We start from the raw sequence: 18312 nt of genomic DNA on the forward strand, positions 1-18312 counted from the left end.
GTAGTCTGGCTTTTTTATGGCGGTTTTGGAGCAGTGGCTTATTCCTTGCTGAGTAGCCATTCAGGCTGTGTCGACACAGGACTCATTTTACTGTGGATATAAATACTTTTGTACCTGTTTTCTCCAGCATCTTCACAAGGTCCTTTGCTGTTGTTCTGGGATTGATTTGCACTTTTCGCACCAAAGTACGTTCATCTCTAGAAGACAGAACGAGTCTCCTTCCTGAGCAGTATGACTGCGTGGTCCCATGGTGTTTATACTTGCGTACTATTGTTTGTACAGATGAAGGTGGTACCTTCAGGTTTATGGAAATTGCTCCCAAGGATGAACCAGACGAGAGGTCTACAATTTTTTTTCTGAGGTCTTGCCTGATTTATTTTGATTTTCCCATGATGTCACGCAAAGAGGCACTGAGTTTTTTTATTTTATTTTACCTTTATTTAACCAGGCAAGTCAGTTAAGAACATATTCTTATTTTCAATGACGGCCTGGGAACAGTGGGTTAACTGCCTGTTCAGGGGCAGAACGACAGATTTGTACCTTGTCAGCTCGGGGGTTTGAACTCGCAACCTTCCGGCTCTAACTACTAGGCTACGCTGCCACCCCGTTTGAAGGTAGGCCTTGAAATACATCCACAGATACACCTCCAATTGACTCAAATGATGTGAATTGGCTTTAGAAGCTTCTGATAGGCTATGACATCATTTACTAGAATTGTCCAAGCTGTTTAACTTCTTCGATATAGGGGGCTCTCTTAATTTTTGGATAAAAAAAAACGTTCCCGTTTTAAACAAGATATTTTTGTCACGAAAAGATGCTCGACTATGCATATAATTGACAGCTTTGGAAAGAAAACACTGATGTTTCCAAAACTGCGAAGATATTATCTGTGAGTGCCACAGAACTGATGCTACAGGCGAAACCAAGATGAAATTTCAAACAGGAAATGCCCCAGATTTTGAAGGCGCTGTGTTCTAATGTCTCCTTATATGGCTGTGAATGCGCAAGGAATGAGCCTACACTTTCTGTCATTTCCCCAAGGTGTCTGCAGCATTGTGACGTATTTGTAGGCATATCATTGGAAGATTGACCATTTTACACTACATCTACCAGGTGCTCGCTTGGTGTCCTCCGTCGCAATTATTGCGTAATCTCCAGCTGCGTGTATTTTTCAATTTGCTTCCGAGGAGAAACCCAACTGCCACGAATGATTTATCATCGAATAGATATGTGAAAAACACCTTGAGGATTGATTCTAAACAATGTTTGCCATGTTTCTGTCGATATTATGGAATTAATTTGGAAAAAAGTTTGACGTTGTAATGGCTGAATTTTCAGGGGTTTTTCTTAGCCAAACGTGAACAAAACGGAGCGATTTCTCCTACACAAATAATCTTTTTGGAAAAACTGAACATTTTCTATCTAACTGAGAGTCTCCTCATTGAAAACATCCGAAGTTCTTCAAATGTCAATGATTTTATTTGATTTTATTTGAGTGGCTGTTCCACTCGATGTCATAAGGTGAATGCACCAATTTGTAAGTAGCTCTGGATAAGAGCGTCTGCTAAATGACTTAAATGTAAATGTAAATGCTTTTCTTGTTTTTGTGAAAATGTTGCCTGCTGAATGCTAGGCTTAATGCTATGCTGGCTATCAATACTCTTACACAAATGCTTGTGTAGCTATGGTTGAAAAGCATATTTTGAAAATCTGAGATGACAGTGTTGTTAACCTGTTACTCCTACCCCCTACTTTTTCGAACATTTTGTTAAAAATCGCGCAACATTTCAGCGCCCTGCTGCTCATGCCAGGAATATAGTATATGCATATGATTAGTATGTGTGGATAGAAAACACTCAGACGTTTATAAAACTGGTTAAATCACGGCTGTGACTATAACAGAACGTGCGTTTCATCGAAAAGTGCAGGAAAATCTGATCACTGAAAATGGAAAAATATATCCATGTGCGACTTGAACCCATTGATAAAGGTGAACCACATTTAATGGGGCTGAGGTTGCAATACCTACAGCTTCCACACGTTGTCTAGAGTCTTGTCATTTACCTAATATTTGTTTCTTGGTCAAACAGATGCAAGGCAGCGCATTTCTTCCGGTCTCCGACCTGATATTTTGGTCGAGAATTACCCGGACAATATTTCCAGACGGACAGCTAAAGAATATAATTCGCCTCGTGATCAATTTGATCGCTTATTAACGTTTACTAATACCTAAAGTTGCATTACAAAAGTATTTTGAAGTGTTTTGTGAAAGTTTATCGTCAACTTTTTTAATTTTAAAAAATGACGTTACGTTATAAGACGCTATTTTTTTCTGTTTATCACACAGTCTTCATAGATTGATATCTAGGCTATATATGGACCGATTTAAAAGAAAAAAGACCCAATAGTGATTATGGGACATCTAGGAGTGCCAACAAAGAAGATGGTCAAAGGTAATGAATGTTTTAAATCAAATCAAATCAAATTTTATTTGTCACATACACATGGTTAGCAGATGTTAAATGCGAGTGTAGCGAAATGCTTGTGCTTCTAGTTCCGACAATGCAGTGATAACCAACAAGTAATCTAACTAACAATTCCAAAACTACTGTCTTATACACAGTGTAAGGGGATAAGGAATATGTACATAAGGATATATGAATGAGTGATGGTACAGAGCAGCATACAGTAGATGGTATCGAGTACAGTATATACATATGAGATGAGTGTGTAGACAAAGTAAACAAAGTGACATAGTTAAAGTGGCTAGTGATACATGTGTTACATAAGGATGCAGTCGATGATGTAGAGTACAGTATATACATATGCATATGAGATGAATAATGTAGGGTAAGTAACATTATATAAGGTAGCATTGTTTAAAGTGGCTAGTGATATATTTACATAATTCCCATCAATTCCCATTATTAAAATGGCTGGAGTTGGGTCAGTGTCAATGACAGTGTGTTGGCAGCAGCCACTCACTGTTAGTGGTGGCTGTTTAACAGTCTGATGGCCTTGAGATAGAAGCTGTTTTTCAGTCTCTCGGTCCCAGCTTTGATGCACCTGTACTGACCTCGCCTTCTGGATGATAGCGGGGTGAACAGGCAGTGGTTCGGGTGGTTGATGTCCTTGATGATCTTTATGGCCTTCCTGTAACAACGGGTGGTGTAGGTGTCCTGGAGGGCAGGTAGTTTGCCCCCGGTGATGCGTTGTGCAGTCCTCACTACCCTCTGGAGAGCCTTACGGTTGAGGGCGGAGCAGTTGCCGTACCAGGCGGCGATACAGCCCGCCAGGATGCTCTCGATTGTGCATCTGTAGAAGTTTGTGAGTGCTTTTGGTGACAAGCCGAATTTCTTCAGCCTCCTGAGGTTGAATAGGCGCTGCTGCGCCTTCTTCACGACGCTGTGGACCAATTCAGTTTGTCTGTGATATGTATGCCGAGGAACTTAAAACTAGCTACCCTCTCCACTACTGTTCCATCGATGTGGATAGGGGGGTGTTCCCTCTGCTGTTTCCTGAAGTCCACAATCATCTCCTCCATCTCCTTAGTTTTGTTGACGTTGAGTGTGAGGTTATTTTCCTGACACCACACTCCGAGGGCCCTCACCTCCTCCCTGTAGGCCGTCTCGTCGTTGTTGGTAATCAAGCCTACCACTGTTGTGTCGTCCGCAAACTTGATGATTGAGTTGGAGGCGTGCGTGGCCACGCAGTCGTGGGTGAACAGGGAGTACAGGAGAGGGCTCAGAACGCACCCTTGTGGGGCCCCCGTGTTGAGGATCAGCGGGGAGGAGATGTTGTTGCCTACCCTCACCACCTGGGGGCGGCCCGTCAGGAAGTCCAGTACCCAGTTGCACAGGGCGGGGTCGAGACCCAGGGTCTCGAGCTTGATGACGAGCTTGGAGGGTACTATGGTGTTGAATGCCGAGCTGTAGTCGATGAACAGCATTCTCACATAGGTATTCCTCTTGTCCAGGTGGGTTAGGGCAGTGTGCAGTGTGGTTGAGATTGCATCGTCTGTGGACCTATTTGGGCGGTAAGCAAATTGGAGTGGGTCTAGGGTGTCAGGTAGGGTGGAGGTGATATGGTCCTTGACTAGTCTCTCAAAGCACTTCATGATGACGGAAGTGAGTGCTACGGGGCGGTAGTCGTTTAGCTCAGTTACCTTAGCTTTCTTGGGAACAGGAACAATGGTGGCCCTCTTGAAGCATGTGGGAACAGCAGACTGGTATAGGGATTGATTGAATATGTCCGTAAACACACCGGCCAGCTGGTCTGCGCATGCTCTGAGGGCGCGGCTGGGGATGCCGTCTGGGCCTGCAGCCTTGCGAGGGTTAACACGTTTAAATGTCTTACTCACCTCGGCTGCAGTGAAGGAGAGACCGCATGTTTCCGTTGCAGGCCGTGTCAGTGGCACTGTATTGTCCTCAAAGCGGGCAAAAAGTTATTTAGTCTGCCTGGGAGCAAGACATCCTGGTCCGTGACTGGGCTGGATTTCATCTTGTAGTCCGTGATTGACTGTAGACCCTGCCACATGCCTCTTGTGTCTGAGCCGTTGAATTGAGATTCCACTTTGTCTCTGTACTGACGCTTAGCTTGTTTAATAGCCTTGCGGAGGGAATAGCTGCACTGTTTGTATTCAGTCATGTTGCCAGACACCTTGCCCTGATTAAAAGCAGTGGTTCGCGCTTTCAGTTTCACGCGAATGCTGCCATCAATCCACGGTTTCTGGTTAGGGAATGTTTTTATCGTTGCTATGGGAACGACATCTTCGACGCACGTTCTAATGAACTCGCACACCGAATCAGCGTATTCGTCAATATTCCCATCTGACGCAATACGAAACATGTCCCAGTCCACGTGATATTTTACGTGATATTTTATTTGTGCGGTTTGTGTAGCGACGACTATGCTAATTACTTTGTTTACGTCCCCTGCGGGTCTTTTGGGGTGTTACATGCTATCAGATAATAGCTTCTCATGCTTTCGCCGAAAAGCATTTTAAAAATCTGACTTGTTGCCTGGATTCACAACGAGTGTAGCTTTAATTCAATACCCTGCATGTGTATTTTAATGAACGTTTGAGTTTTAACTAGTACTATTAGCATTTAGCGTAGCGCATTTGCATTTCCAGATGTCTAGATGGGACGCCTAGGAGCAAGAGGTTAACAAAAGGCTAAGCTTGTGAGTGAATATATTTCTTTCATTTCATTTGCGATTTTCATGAATAGTTAACGTTGCGTTATGGTAATGAGCTTGAGGCTATGATTACGCTCCCGGATATGGGATTGCTCGACGCAAGAAGTTAAAGGCACAGTCAACTTAGTATATGTAAACTTCTGACCCACTGGAATTGTGATAGTGAATTATAAGTGAAATAATCTGTCTGTAAGCAATTGTTGGAAAAATGACTTGTGTCATGCACAAAGTAGATGTCCTAACCGACTTGCCAAAACTATAGTGGTTGTGGTTGAAAAACGAGATAATGACTCCAACCTAAGTGTATGTCAACTTCCGACTTCAACTGTATCAGAAAGAAGAGTCATATACTGTTATCACATGACAATTATGAGCGAGGGGAAGAGAAAGAGAGATTGAACATGGAGTTAGAGAGAAGTCACAGAAAATAAGAGGCGGAGAAAGAAAGAGTTAGAGAATGGGGGAGAGAAAAAAATGGTAAGAGAGCGAGACCAAGAACTGCATAAAATCAGAAAAATGCCACCGCTTACCACTCTTGTCTCCTCGGGGCTCATGAAGAACTCTGGGATGACTTCTGTGGTGATGATGCCATCTTTCTGCACTGTCTGTAACGAGACCGGTTGTAAAAATGAGAGATTTACTAGTTGAATGTGATGAGTTGAATGAAAAGTAACTACTCTTACAGCACTGTAGCCTCACAGAGCGAAGGTAACACCAACAGTTGCTCTGATTCAGATGGGTTGGGTTAAATGCGGAAGACACATTTCAGTTGAAGGCATTCAGGTGTACAATTGACTAGGTATCCCCCTTTCCATTTCTTACCCTGGGAGCGATGGCTTCCTTCTCATTGGTGATGGTGACAGCGTCTCCAACCATGACGTCCTGCGGTTGTGGTCGAGAGAAGTCTTTGAGCGTGAACTTCCAGAGCAGCGAGAGGTCTGAGAGAACCAGCGGAACCTTTAGAGGGTTCCGGAACGCCACCTCAACTATGATGGGTTCTACATAGGAGCAGAAAGAGAGACACCAGGATGAGGACAAACACAACCAAAGAAATGTGAGGATATCTAAGTATAGTGAATTCAAAACCATATGTAATATGCAGTAGATGGAGTACACAAAGATTAAGAAAACCTTCCTAATATTGAGTGGCACCCTTTTATGCCCTCAGAACAACCTCAATTCGTTGGGGCATGGACTAGAAAGTGTCCAAAGCATTCCACAGGGATGCTGGCCCATGTTGACTCCATTGCTTCCCACAGTTGTGTGAAGTTGGCTGGATGTCCTTTGGGTGGTGGACCATTCTTGATAGACCCGGGAAACTGTTGAGCATGAAAAACCCCTCCCTCAGTTCTTGACACACTCAAACCGGTGCGCCTGGCACCTACTACCATAATTCGTTCAAAGGCACTTCAATCGTTTGTCTTACCCATTCACCCTCTGAATGGCACATATACTAGGGCTGACCCCATTTAGTCAACTGGTCGATTGTTTGGTTGATAGGGTGTTGGTTGACCGAGATTCCATTAGGCAAGTAAAAAAAGTTACTTGTGCACAAGACACCTGTCTGAGTGGACTAATCCATTGAATAATGCATAATCCTATTGCATAAGGAATACCTAGGATAGGATAAGTAATCCTTCTCACCCCCCCCCCTAAAAGATTTAGATGCACTATTGTAAAGTGGCTGTTCCACTGGATGTCATAAGGTGAATGCACCAATTTGTAAGTCGCTCTGGATAAGAGCGTCTGCTAAATGACTTAAATGTAAATGTAAATGTAACATGTGCTACCGAAATTGTGTATGGTTATATTTCGTAAGAACAATGGTGCAACACTAATACAAATATTATTTTATAACAAATGTGCTTTCTCCCGCGTTGGATAACGGAGGTTGTCCACAATTCTGAAACACCAGATAATTCGAGCCTTTCCCTATACCATGTTGCTCTATGCTCTATGGCTAATAGCAAGGTTACCCATATTGGTGTTGAGGACAATGCCGCAGAGTTTGGAGACGAGAAAACAGCCCTTCAATTTTTCAGAACTTATTTAGCAGGCGAAACCCTGAGGACAAACCATTCAGATTTGTTTTTGGGGGGAGGTCACTCTTTTCAATGGGTTTTCATTGGGAATCCACTTCCACTGGATGTCACCAGTCTTCAGAAATTGGTTGAGGTTTTTCCTTTGTGTAATGAAGAAGTAGCCCTGTTCAGAACGAGGGTCACTTGTAAAGTACTGTTAGATAGAGGCCAGAAAGCATGCTACAGTTTGTTTTCCTCCTGGATTTTTTATTTTTTTTATTTATTTCACCTTTATTTACCAGGTAGGCAAGTTGAGAACAAGTTCACATTTACAATTGCGACTTGGCCAAGATAAAGCAAATCAGTTTGACACATACAACGACACAGAGTTACACATGGAGTAAAACAAACATACAGTCAATAATACAGTATAAACAAGTCTATATACGATGTGAGCAAATGAGGTGAGATAAGGGAGGTAAAGGCAAAAAGGCCATGGTGGCAAAGTAAATACAATATAGCAAGTAAAACACTGGAATGGTAGTTTTGCAATGGAAGAATGTGCAAAGTAGAAATAAAAATAATGGGGTGCAAAGGAGCAAAATAAATAAATAAATAAAATACAGTTGGGAAAGAGGTAGTTGTTTGGGATAAATTATAGGTGGGCTATGTACAGGTGCAGTAATCTGTGAGCTGCTCAGACAGTTGGTGCTTAAAGTTAGTGAGGGAGATAAGTGTTTCCAGTTTCAGAGATTTTTGTAGTTCGTTCCAGTCATTGGCAGCAGAGAACTGGAAGGAGAGGCGGCCAAAGAAAGAATTGGTTTTGGGGGTGACTAGAGAGATATACCTGCTGGAGCGTGTGCTACAGGTGGGAGATGCTATGGTGACCAGCGAGCTGAGATAAGGGGGGACTTTACCTAGCAGGGTCTTGTAGATGACATGGAGCCAGTGGGTTTGGCGACGAGTATGAAGCGAGGGCCAGCCAACGAGAGCGTACAGGTCGCAATGGTGGGTAGTATATGGGGCTTTGGTGACAAAACAGATTGCACTGTGATAGACTGCATCCAATTTGTTGAGTAGGGTATTGGAGGCTATTTTGTAAATAACATCGCCAAAGTCGAGGATTGGTAGGTTGGTCAGTTTTACAAGGGTATGTTTGGCAGCATGAGTGAAGGATGCTTTGTTTGCGAAATAGGAAGCCAATTCTAGATTTAACTTTGGATTGGAGATGTTTGATATGGATCTGGAAGGAGAGTTTACAGTCTAACCAGACACCTATGTATTTGTAGTTGTCCACGTATTCTAAGTCAGAGCCGTCCAGAGTAGTGTTGTTGGACAGGCGGGTAGGTGCAGGTAGCGATCGGTTGAAGAGCATGCATTTAGTTTTACTTGTATTTAAGAGCAATTGGAGGCCACGGAAGGAGAGTTGTATGGCATTGAAGCTTGCCTGGAGGGTTGTTAACACAGTGTCCAAAGAAGGGCCAGAAGTATACAGAATGGTGTCGTCTGCGTAGAGGTGGATCAGAGACTCACCAGCAGCAAGAGCGACCTCATTGATGTATACAGAGAAGAGAGTCGGTCCAAGAATTGAACCCTGTGGAACCCCCATAGAGACTGCCAGAGGTCCGGACAGCAGACCCTCCGATTTGACACACTGAACTCTATCAGAGAAGTAGTTGGTGAACCAGGCGAGGCAATCATTTGAGAAACCAAGGCTGTCGAGTCTGCCGATGAGGATGTGATTGACAGAGTCGAAAGCCTTGGCCAGATCAATGAATACGGCTGCACAGTAATGTTTCTTATCGATGGCGGTTAAGATATTGTTTAGGACGTTGAGCGTGGCTGAGGTGCACCCATGACCAGCTCTGAAACCAGATTGCATAGCAGAGAAGGTATGGTGAGATTCGAAATGGTCGGTAATCTGTTTGTTGACTTGGCTTTCGAAGACCTTAGAAAGGCAGGGTAGGATATATACAGGTCTGTAGCAGTTTGGGTCAAGAGTGTCCCCCCCTTTGAAGAGGGGGATGACCGCAGCTGCTTTCCAATCTTTGGGAATCTCAGACGACACGAAAGAGAGGCTGAACAGGCTAGTAATAGGGGTGGCAACAATTTCAGCAGATAATTTTAGAAAGAAAGGGTCCAGATTGTCTAGCCCGGCTGATTTGTCGGGGTCCAGATTTTGCAGCTCTTTCAGAACATCAGCTGAACGGATTTGGGAGAAGGAGAAATGGGGAAGGCTTGGGTGAGTTGCTGTGGGGGGTGCAGTGCTGTTGACCGGGGTAGGAGTAGCCAGGTGGAAAGCATGGCCAGCCGTAGAAAAATGCTTATTGAAATTCTCAATTATGGTGGATTTATCAGTGGTGACAGTGTTTCCTATCTTCAGTGCAGTGGGCAGCTGGGAGGAGGTGTTCTTATTCTTCATGGACTTTACAGTGTCCCAGAACCTTTTTGAGTTAGTGTTGCAGGAAGCACATTTCTGCTTGAAAAAGCTAGCCTTGGCTTTTCTAACTGTCTGTGTATAATGGTTTCTAGCTTCCCTGAACAGCTGCATATCACGGGGGCTGTTCGATGCTAATGCAGAACGCCATAAGATGTTTTTGTGTTGGTTAAGGGCAGTCAGGTCTGGGGAGAACCAAGGGCTATATCTGTTCCTGGTTCTAAATTTCTTGAATGGGGCATGTTTATTTAAGATGGTTAGGAAGGCATTTAAAAAAAATATCCAGGCATCCTCTACTGACGGGATGAGATCAATATCCTTCCAGGAAACCCCGGCCAGGTCGATTAGAAAGGCCTGCTCGCTAAAGTGTTTCAGGGAGCGTTTTACAGTGATGAGTGGAGGTCGTTTGACCTCTGACCCATTACGGATGCAGGCAATGAGGCAGTGATCGCTGAGATCTTGGTTGAAGACAGCAGAGGTGTATTTAGAGGGCAAGTTGGTTAGGATGATATCTATGAGGGTGCCCGTGTTTAAGGCTTTGGGGAGGTACCTGGTAGGTTCATTGATAATTTGTGTGAGATTGAGGGCATCAAGTTTAGATTGTAGGATGGCTGGGGTGTTAAGCATGTTCCAGTTTAGGTCGCCTAGCAGCACGAGCTCTGAAGATAGATGGGGGGCAATCAGTTCACATATGGTGTCCAGAGCACAGCTGGGGGCAGAGGGTGGTCTATAGCAGACGGCAACGGCGAGAGACTTGTTTTTAGAGAGGTGGATTTTTAAAAGTAGAATTTCAAATTGTTTGGGTACAGACCTGGATAGTAGGACAGAACTCTGCAGGCTATCTTTGCAGTAGATTGCAACACCGCCCCCTTTGGCAGTTCTATCTTGTCTGAAAATGTTGTAATTTGGAATTAAAATTTCAGAATTTTTGGTGGTCTTCCTAAGCCAGGATTCAGACACAGCTAGAACATCCAGGTTGGCAGAGTGTGCTAAAGCTGTGAATAGAACAAACTTAGGGAGGAGGCTTCTAATGTTAACATGCATGAAACCAAGGCTATTACGGTTACAGAAGTCGTCAAAAGAGAGCGCCTGGGGAATAGGAGTGGAGCTAGGCACTGCAGGGCCTGGATTCACCTCTACATCGCCAGAGGAACAGTAGAATAAGGGTGCGGCTAAAAGCAATAAGAATTGGTCGTCTAGAACGTCTGGAACAGAGAGTAAAAGGAGGTTTCTGGGGGCGATAAAATAGCATCAAGGTATAATGTACAGACAAAGGTATGGTAGGATGTGAATACAGTGGAGGTAAACCTAGGTATTGAGTGATGAAGAGAGAGATATTGTCTCTAGAAACATCATTGAAACCAGGAGATGTCATTGCATGTGTGGGTGGTGGAACAAATAGGTTGGATAAGGTATTGTGAGCAGGACTAGAGGCTCTACAGTGAAATAAGCCAATAAACACTAACCAGAACAGCAATGGACAAGGCATATTGACATTAACGAGAGGCATGCTTAGTCGAGTGATCAAAAGGTGAGTGGAGAGGTTGGTTGGGGGTCACGGCGATTTAGACAGCTAGCCAGGCCATCGGTAGCAAGCTAGCATAGGATGGAGGTCTGTTATTAGCCACCTCTTGCGTTCCGTCAGTAGATTAGTGGGGTTCCGTGTGGTAGAGGGGATTAATCCAAATCACACAACAACAAAAATAAAAACAATAGATATAGTTATAGAGGCCCAAGAAGAAAATAATAATAATAAATAAATAAATAAATAAATTGTCCGATTGTCTATTCAGATAGCAGCCGATAAGACAGCTAACGGTTAGCAGGCCGCAGATGGGCGGTCAGGTAACGTCGCGACGGAGGAGCCAGCCGGATAGCTCCTTCGGGTAGATAATGTCGGCAGTCCAGTTGTGAAGGCCCGGTGGGGCTCCGTGTAGGCAGTAAAACGGGTCCGGATAGGTGACTGCAGCCCAGGAGTGATTGATGGAACTCTTCAGCTGGCTAGCTCCGGAATAATTGATGTTTGCTCCGGAATCGACGAAAGCCGATAGTCACACGGATAGCAGCTAGCTAGCTTTGAGATCCAGAGTTAGCGGTTGAAATCCAGGGACATGGAGAGAAAAATTGGTCCGGTATGTTCCGTTCCGAGCCGCGCTGCGCCGTACAAAACTGGCGATAGATTTTCGAGCTAAAGGATAGCTGATGACCACAAACCGTGGTTAGCTGAATACTAACGATTTGCCAGTAAAGAAGCTAACTAGCTTCTGAACTAGCTTCTGGATTAGCTTCTTGGGGGATTACAGATTTGAGGTAAATAATACTTTTTTATAAATATAAATTGGTGAGGTGGGTTGCAGGAGAGTTTTGAAGATGAGTTTATGGAAAATTTTTAAAAATGTATGTGAAAAAAGTTGTGTATATAGATATATATGTGTGTGTGTGTGTGTATATATATATATATCTATATTGCCCCCCATCTATCTATCTATATATATATATATATATATATATATATATATTTAAATATTCATTCACCTTGTGACATCCAGCGGAACAGCCACTTTACAATAGTGCATCTAAATCTTTTAGGGGGGGGGGGTGAGAAGGATTACTTATCCTATCCTAGGTATTCCTTAAAGAGGTGGGGTTTCAGGTGTCTCCGGAAGGTGGTGATTGACTCCGCTGTCCTGGCGTCGTGAGGGAGTTTGTTCCACCATTGGGGGGCATATGATTAGTATGTGTGGATAGAAAACACTCAAGACGTTTATAAAACTGATTAAATCACGGCTGTGACTATAACAGAACGTGCGTTTCATCGAAAAGCGCAGGAAAATCTGATCACTGAAAATGGAAATATATATCCATCCGCCACTTCAACCCATTGATAAAGGCGAACCACAATAAATGGGGCTGAGGTTGCAATACCTACAGCTTCCACACGATGTCAACAGTCTTGTCATTTTCCTAGTCTTTGTTTCTTGGTCAAACGAAGAGACAAGCCATTTGTTCAGGTCTCCGACCGGATATTTTGGTTGAGATTTACCCGGACATTATTTCCAGACGGACAGCTAAAGAATATACATCGCCTCATGATCAATTTGATTGCTTATTAACGTGTACTAATACCTAAAGTTGCATTTAAAAAGTATTTCGAAGTGTTTTGTGAAAGTTTATCGTCAACTTTTTTTATTTTAAAAAATGACGTTACGTTTTCAGACGCTATTTTTTTCCGTTTATCACACAGTCTTCATAGATCGATATCTAGGATATCTCAACCTTTAAGTCTTTACTGAAGTCTTTACTAAGTCTTCAGTGGGTCATGTGATTTTTCTGTTTGTTAATTATTAATTTTTTTACCCCTTTTTATCCCCAATTTCGTGGTATCCAATTGTTTAGTAGCTACCATCTTGTCTCATCACTACAAGTCCTGTACAGGCTCGGGAGAGAAGGTTGAAAGTCATGCGTCCTCCGATACACAACCCAACCAAGCCGCACTGCTTGTTAACCTGTTACTCCTAACCCCTACTTTTTCGAACATTCTGTTAAAAATCGCGCAACATTTCAGCGCCCTGCTACTCATGCCAGGAATATAGTATATGCATATGATTAGTATGTGTGGATAGAAAACACTCAGACGTTTATAAAACTGGTTAAATCACGGCTGTGACTATAACAGAACGTGCGTTTCATCGGAAAGCGCAGGAAAATCTGATCACTGAAAATTGGAAAATATATCAATGCGCCACTTGCATGTATTGTCTATGGGAAGGCAAATTACCTGGAGCCGAGATTGCATTCCTACAGCATCCACACGATGTCAACAGTCTTGTCATTTGCCTACGATTTGTTTCTTGGTCAAACGGGCACAAGGTAGCGTCTTTCTTCCGGTCTCCGACCGGATATTTTGGTTGAGATTTACCCGGACATTATTTCCAGACGTACAGCTATAGAATATACATCACCTCGTTATCAATTTGATCGCTTATTAACGTTTACTAATACCTAAAGTTGCATTACAAACGTATTTCGAAGTGTTTTGTGAAAGTTTATCGTTGACTTTTTTAATTTAAAAAAATGACGTTACGTTATAAAACGCTATTTTTTTCCTTGATCAGTCTTCATAGATCGATATCTAGGCTATATATGGACCGATTTAATCGAAAAAAAGACCCAATAGTGATTATGGGACATCTAGGAGTGCCAACAAAGTTTATCGATAGCCTAGCATAGCATTATGTCCAGCTAGCAGCAGGAAGCTTGGTCACGAAAATCAGAAAAGCAATCAAAATGATTAATTTACCTTTGAGCTTCGGATGTTTTCACTCACGAGTTTGACAGCAAATGTTCCTTTTGTTCCATAAATATTATTTTTATACCCAAAATACCTCCGTTTGTTGGTCACGTTATGTTGAGAAATCCACTGGAAATAGCGGTCACGACAACGGCAAAATCCAAATTATATCTATAATATAGACAGAAACATGGCAAATGTTTTTTATAATCAATCCTCAAGGTATTTTTCAAATATCTATTCGATAATATATCAACCGGGACAATTGGCTTTTCAGTAGGAGCGAGAGGAAAAATGACTACCTCTCTTTTATGCAAGAATCACTCTGAGAGCCCTCAGCTGGCCACTTGCGCAATGCAGTCGTTTACGCTCATTCTTCAACATAAAAGGCGTGAAACTACGTCAAAATGCTGGAGACACCTTAGGGAATTACGTAGAAAAAGGAATGTGGTTGATATCCCTTTCAATGGCCAACACGAGTCACTTCCTGATTGGATTTTTCTTAGACTTTCGCCTGCAATATCAGTTCTGTTATACTCAGACAATATTTTTACAGTTGGAAACTTTAGAGTGTTTTCTATTCTAAGCTGTCAATTATATGCATATTCTAGCATCTGGTCCTGAGAAATAGGCAGTTTACTTTGGGCACATTATTTTTCCAAAAATGAAAATAGTGCCCCCTAGCTTCAAGAGGTTAAAGGCACAGTCAACTTGCTGTATGTAAACTTCTGACCCACAGGAATTTTGACACAGTGAATTAATCTGTCTGTAAACAATTGTTGGAAAAATGACTTGTGTCATGCACAAAGTAGATGTCCTAACCGACTTGCCAAAACTATAGTTTGTTAACAAAAAATTTGCAGAGTGGTTGAAAAATGAGTTTATGACTTTTTTAATGACTAATCAAAGTGTATGTAAACTTCCAACTTTAACTGTAGCCTCGTTATTGTTATTCTTATCGTGTTAATTATTATTACTTTTTATTTACTTTGTAAATATTTTCTTAACCAACAGTGCAGATCAAGAAGAGTTAAGGGCTTGTAAGTAAGCAGGTGCTGACCTAACAATCATAAGGTGTGCTTTCACCGTAAAGCCTTTTTTGAAATCTGACATTAAGGAGAAGTTGCATTAAGGAGAAGTTTATCGATATTTCCATGCATAACACTTGTATCTTTTATCAATGTTTATTATGAGTATTTCTGTAACTTGATGTGGCTCTCTGCACATTCACCGGATATTTGTTTGAGACAATGCATTTCTGAACATAAAACAATTTCAAATGAGGTTTTTGGACATAAAGATTAACTTTATCCAACAAAACACACATTTATTGTGTAACATGAAGTCCTGTGAGTGCCATCTGATGAAGATCAAAGGTTAGTGATTCATTTCATTGCTATTTCTGACTTTTGTGAGGGCTCTCCTTGGCTGGAAAATGGCTTTATGGTTTTCTGTGATTAGGTGCTGACCTAACATAATCGTTTGGTGTGCTTTCGCCGTAAAGACTATTTGAAATCGGACACTGTGGCTGGATTTACAAGACGTTTATCTTTAAAATGGTGTAAAATACTTGTACGTTTCAGGAATTTTTATTATGGGATTTCTGTTGTTTTGAATTTGGCACCCTGCAATTTCACAGACTGTTGGCAAGGTGGGAGCTAGCGTCCCACATATCCCAGAGAGGTTTAACAAGTGACATCAGTAAGGGATCATAGCTTTCACTTAGATTCACCTGGTCAGTCTCATGAAAAGCAGGTGTTCCTAATGTTTTATACACTCAGTGTGTGTGGGTGCAGGTATGGGGTTGTATGGGCTAACTATCGAGTTTCCAGACTCATTCTTTAATGAGAAAGTGAGATACGAAAAGTGATGTGGAAATGAGAGTTGTTGTACGGAGGAGAGTAACTGTTCTTACCTTCTACTACAGCCAGCGGGAAGTGGAGATTGTCCGTCTGACTGTTGAGGCAGCACTGGGTAGGGTAGAACGTTGACGGGACAACCCCACGGTTGGCGGCGGCAACCACCTGTTCCTCGAGGTCCTGCCACACGGCAGCTAGGTCCTGGTCAAACTCCTGGTCCAAGGACACATGGGTGGCAGCCTGCTTCTCACCTGATCAATAACCAATATCACAAGAAATAAATTGATCAATCAATCAGGTCATTATGGATCAAACAAGCACTATCCAGTAGAACATAGATTTCTGCCTGGGAAATTAAATATATTAATAACAAAACTTGACAAGGACATTGTGGATCAAAACAATTACTGTGTGAGTAGGTTGGTGCAAAAGGGACATACACTACCCTCCGTATGCATTTGCAGTGAAGCTAAAATATTCAATTTGGCTCTATACTGCAGCATTTTGGAAGTTAATGGTGAATAACGTATTGTGTCAAAAAAATGCTCATCTCCCGTGTTATTGGTAATGGTGATAGGTTATCGTGTTGTTGAAGCCTCTAATCTTCATTGGGGCGGCAGGATAGCCTCGTGGTTAGTGTTGGACTAGTAACCGCAAGGTCGCAAGTTCAGACCCCCGAGCTGACAAGGTACAAATGTCATTCTGCCCCTGAACAGGCAGTTAACCCACTGTTCCTAGGCCGTCATTGAAAATAAGAATTTGTTCTTAACTGATTTGCCTAGTTAAATAAAAGGTAAAATAAATACAATTATTAAATTACATTATCAGGATTCATTTAGAAGTGTTCAGAAATATCTTATCTACTCAACTAAAGTTATCATTCACCATTCTGTTTCTATTGGGCAAAACATAACCAAAACAAATCTATTCAACAAGTGTGTAGTCACAAGCTTGACGTAGTCATTGCGTGCTAGGAATATGGGACCAAATACTAAACTTTTTAAAGCAGTCATACACCAAGAGATGAAGATTAACCAAAACCCGGTTGCGAAATAACGCTTTTTGGGGTATTCATTGATGAAAATACCAGGTGATGGAAATACATTTGAAGGGTCATGCTCATCTGTCTATGGGTTCATTTGAATAATTTCGTAGAATTAAATTGGCGTTAAATTCGTTATGAATCTTAGTTATCACACACAGCATACAGATAGAGCCTTTTAAGCAGAACATCTGTCAGGCAGCACTATTATAAGCCAATCATTGTGCAACAATTCTAAATCCAATGTTCTGCTAAAAATATTTTTGGGGTTACCATTAAAAAAAGCTAATATTTAAATTTCTCAACTGGTAATTGAAGCACGATTCCCATTCGCCATTCGAATGCATAGGCAACGGAAGGCAGGGTTCATCAATGCATCACACACCACTTTGCAATGAGCTGGAGGCAGTATGGATCTTGAAAACATATACAGTGGGGAGAACAAGTATTTGATAACCTGCAAAATCGGCAGTGTTTCCTACTTACAAAGCATGTAGAGGTCTGTAATTTGTATCATAGGTACACTTCAACTGTGAGACGGAATCTAAAACAAAAATCCAGAAAATCACATTGTATGATTTGTAAGTAATTAATTTGCATTTTATTGCATGTATAAACTGATCGGCCATATCCCCGGTGTACATTAAAGTGCTGCTGTCCAAATGTCTAGTGCCACATTTCATAATGGAAACCCTGACACACACACACAGACAGAGAGACGACGACACACACAAACTGACAAGTGCGCCCACACACCCTTTCCATGACGCACACCCACCGACCGACAACACGCCCACACACAAACGATGACACACACAAACGATGACCCCCCCAACCACGATGACGCGCACGAGAACTGAAAGTTTCTACAAATGCAGTCGCAAAGCACTATGATGAAACTGGCTCTCATGAGGACCGCTACAGGAAGGGAAGACCCCAAGTTACCTCTGTTGCAGAGGATAAGTTCATTACAGTTAACTGCACCTCAGAAATGGCAGAGTTCAGGTAACAGACACATCTCAACATCAACTGTTCAGAGGGAACAGCGTGAATCAGGCCTTCATGGTCAAATTGCTGAAAGGAAACTAATACTAAAAGGACACCAATAAGAAGAAGAGACTTCATTGTACCAAGAACCACGAGCAATGGACATTAGACCAGTGGAAATCTGTCCTTTGGTTTGATGAGTCAACATTTAAGATTTTTGGTTCCAATTGCTGTGTCTTTGTGAGACGCAGAGTAGGTGAGCGGATGATCCTCGAATGTGTGGTTCCAATCGTGAAGCATGGAGGTGGTGGTGTTGGTGCTTTGCTGATGACACTGTCAGGGGATTTATTAAGAATTCAAGGCACACTTAACCAGCATGGCTACCACAGCGATTCACCATCCCATCTGGTTTGCGTTTAGTGGGACTAACACTTGTTCTTCAACATGACAATGACCAACACCTCCAGGCTGTGTAA

At 42.3% G+C, this 18312-nt stretch overlaps 1 protein-coding gene across 2 annotated transcripts in view; it reads right to left on the reverse strand.

Annotated features, from left to right (window-relative positions):
• The window catches only part of LOC118384384 (trafficking protein particle complex subunit 8), an 80147-nt gene that overhangs the window by 19640 nt on the left and 42195 nt on the right, over positions 1-18312 (reverse strand). For both annotated transcript variants that reach the window (XM_052461379.1, XM_052461374.1), the window contains exons 16-18: positions 15864-16058; positions 6022-6197; positions 5730-5804 (exon numbers count right to left, since the gene is read on the reverse strand). In XM_052461379.1, the coding sequence (XP_052317339.1) occupies positions 5730-5804; positions 6022-6197; positions 15864-16058 (446 nt within the window). The remainder of the gene's footprint in view (positions 1-5729; positions 5805-6021; positions 6198-15863; positions 16059-18312) is intronic.

The sequence above is a fragment of the Oncorhynchus keta genome, chromosome 1 (genome assembly GCF_023373465.1).
Source record: "Oncorhynchus keta strain PuntledgeMale-10-30-2019 chromosome 1, Oket_V2, whole genome shotgun sequence".
Taxonomy (NCBI): Eukaryota; Metazoa; Chordata; class Actinopteri; order Salmoniformes; family Salmonidae; genus Oncorhynchus; species Oncorhynchus keta.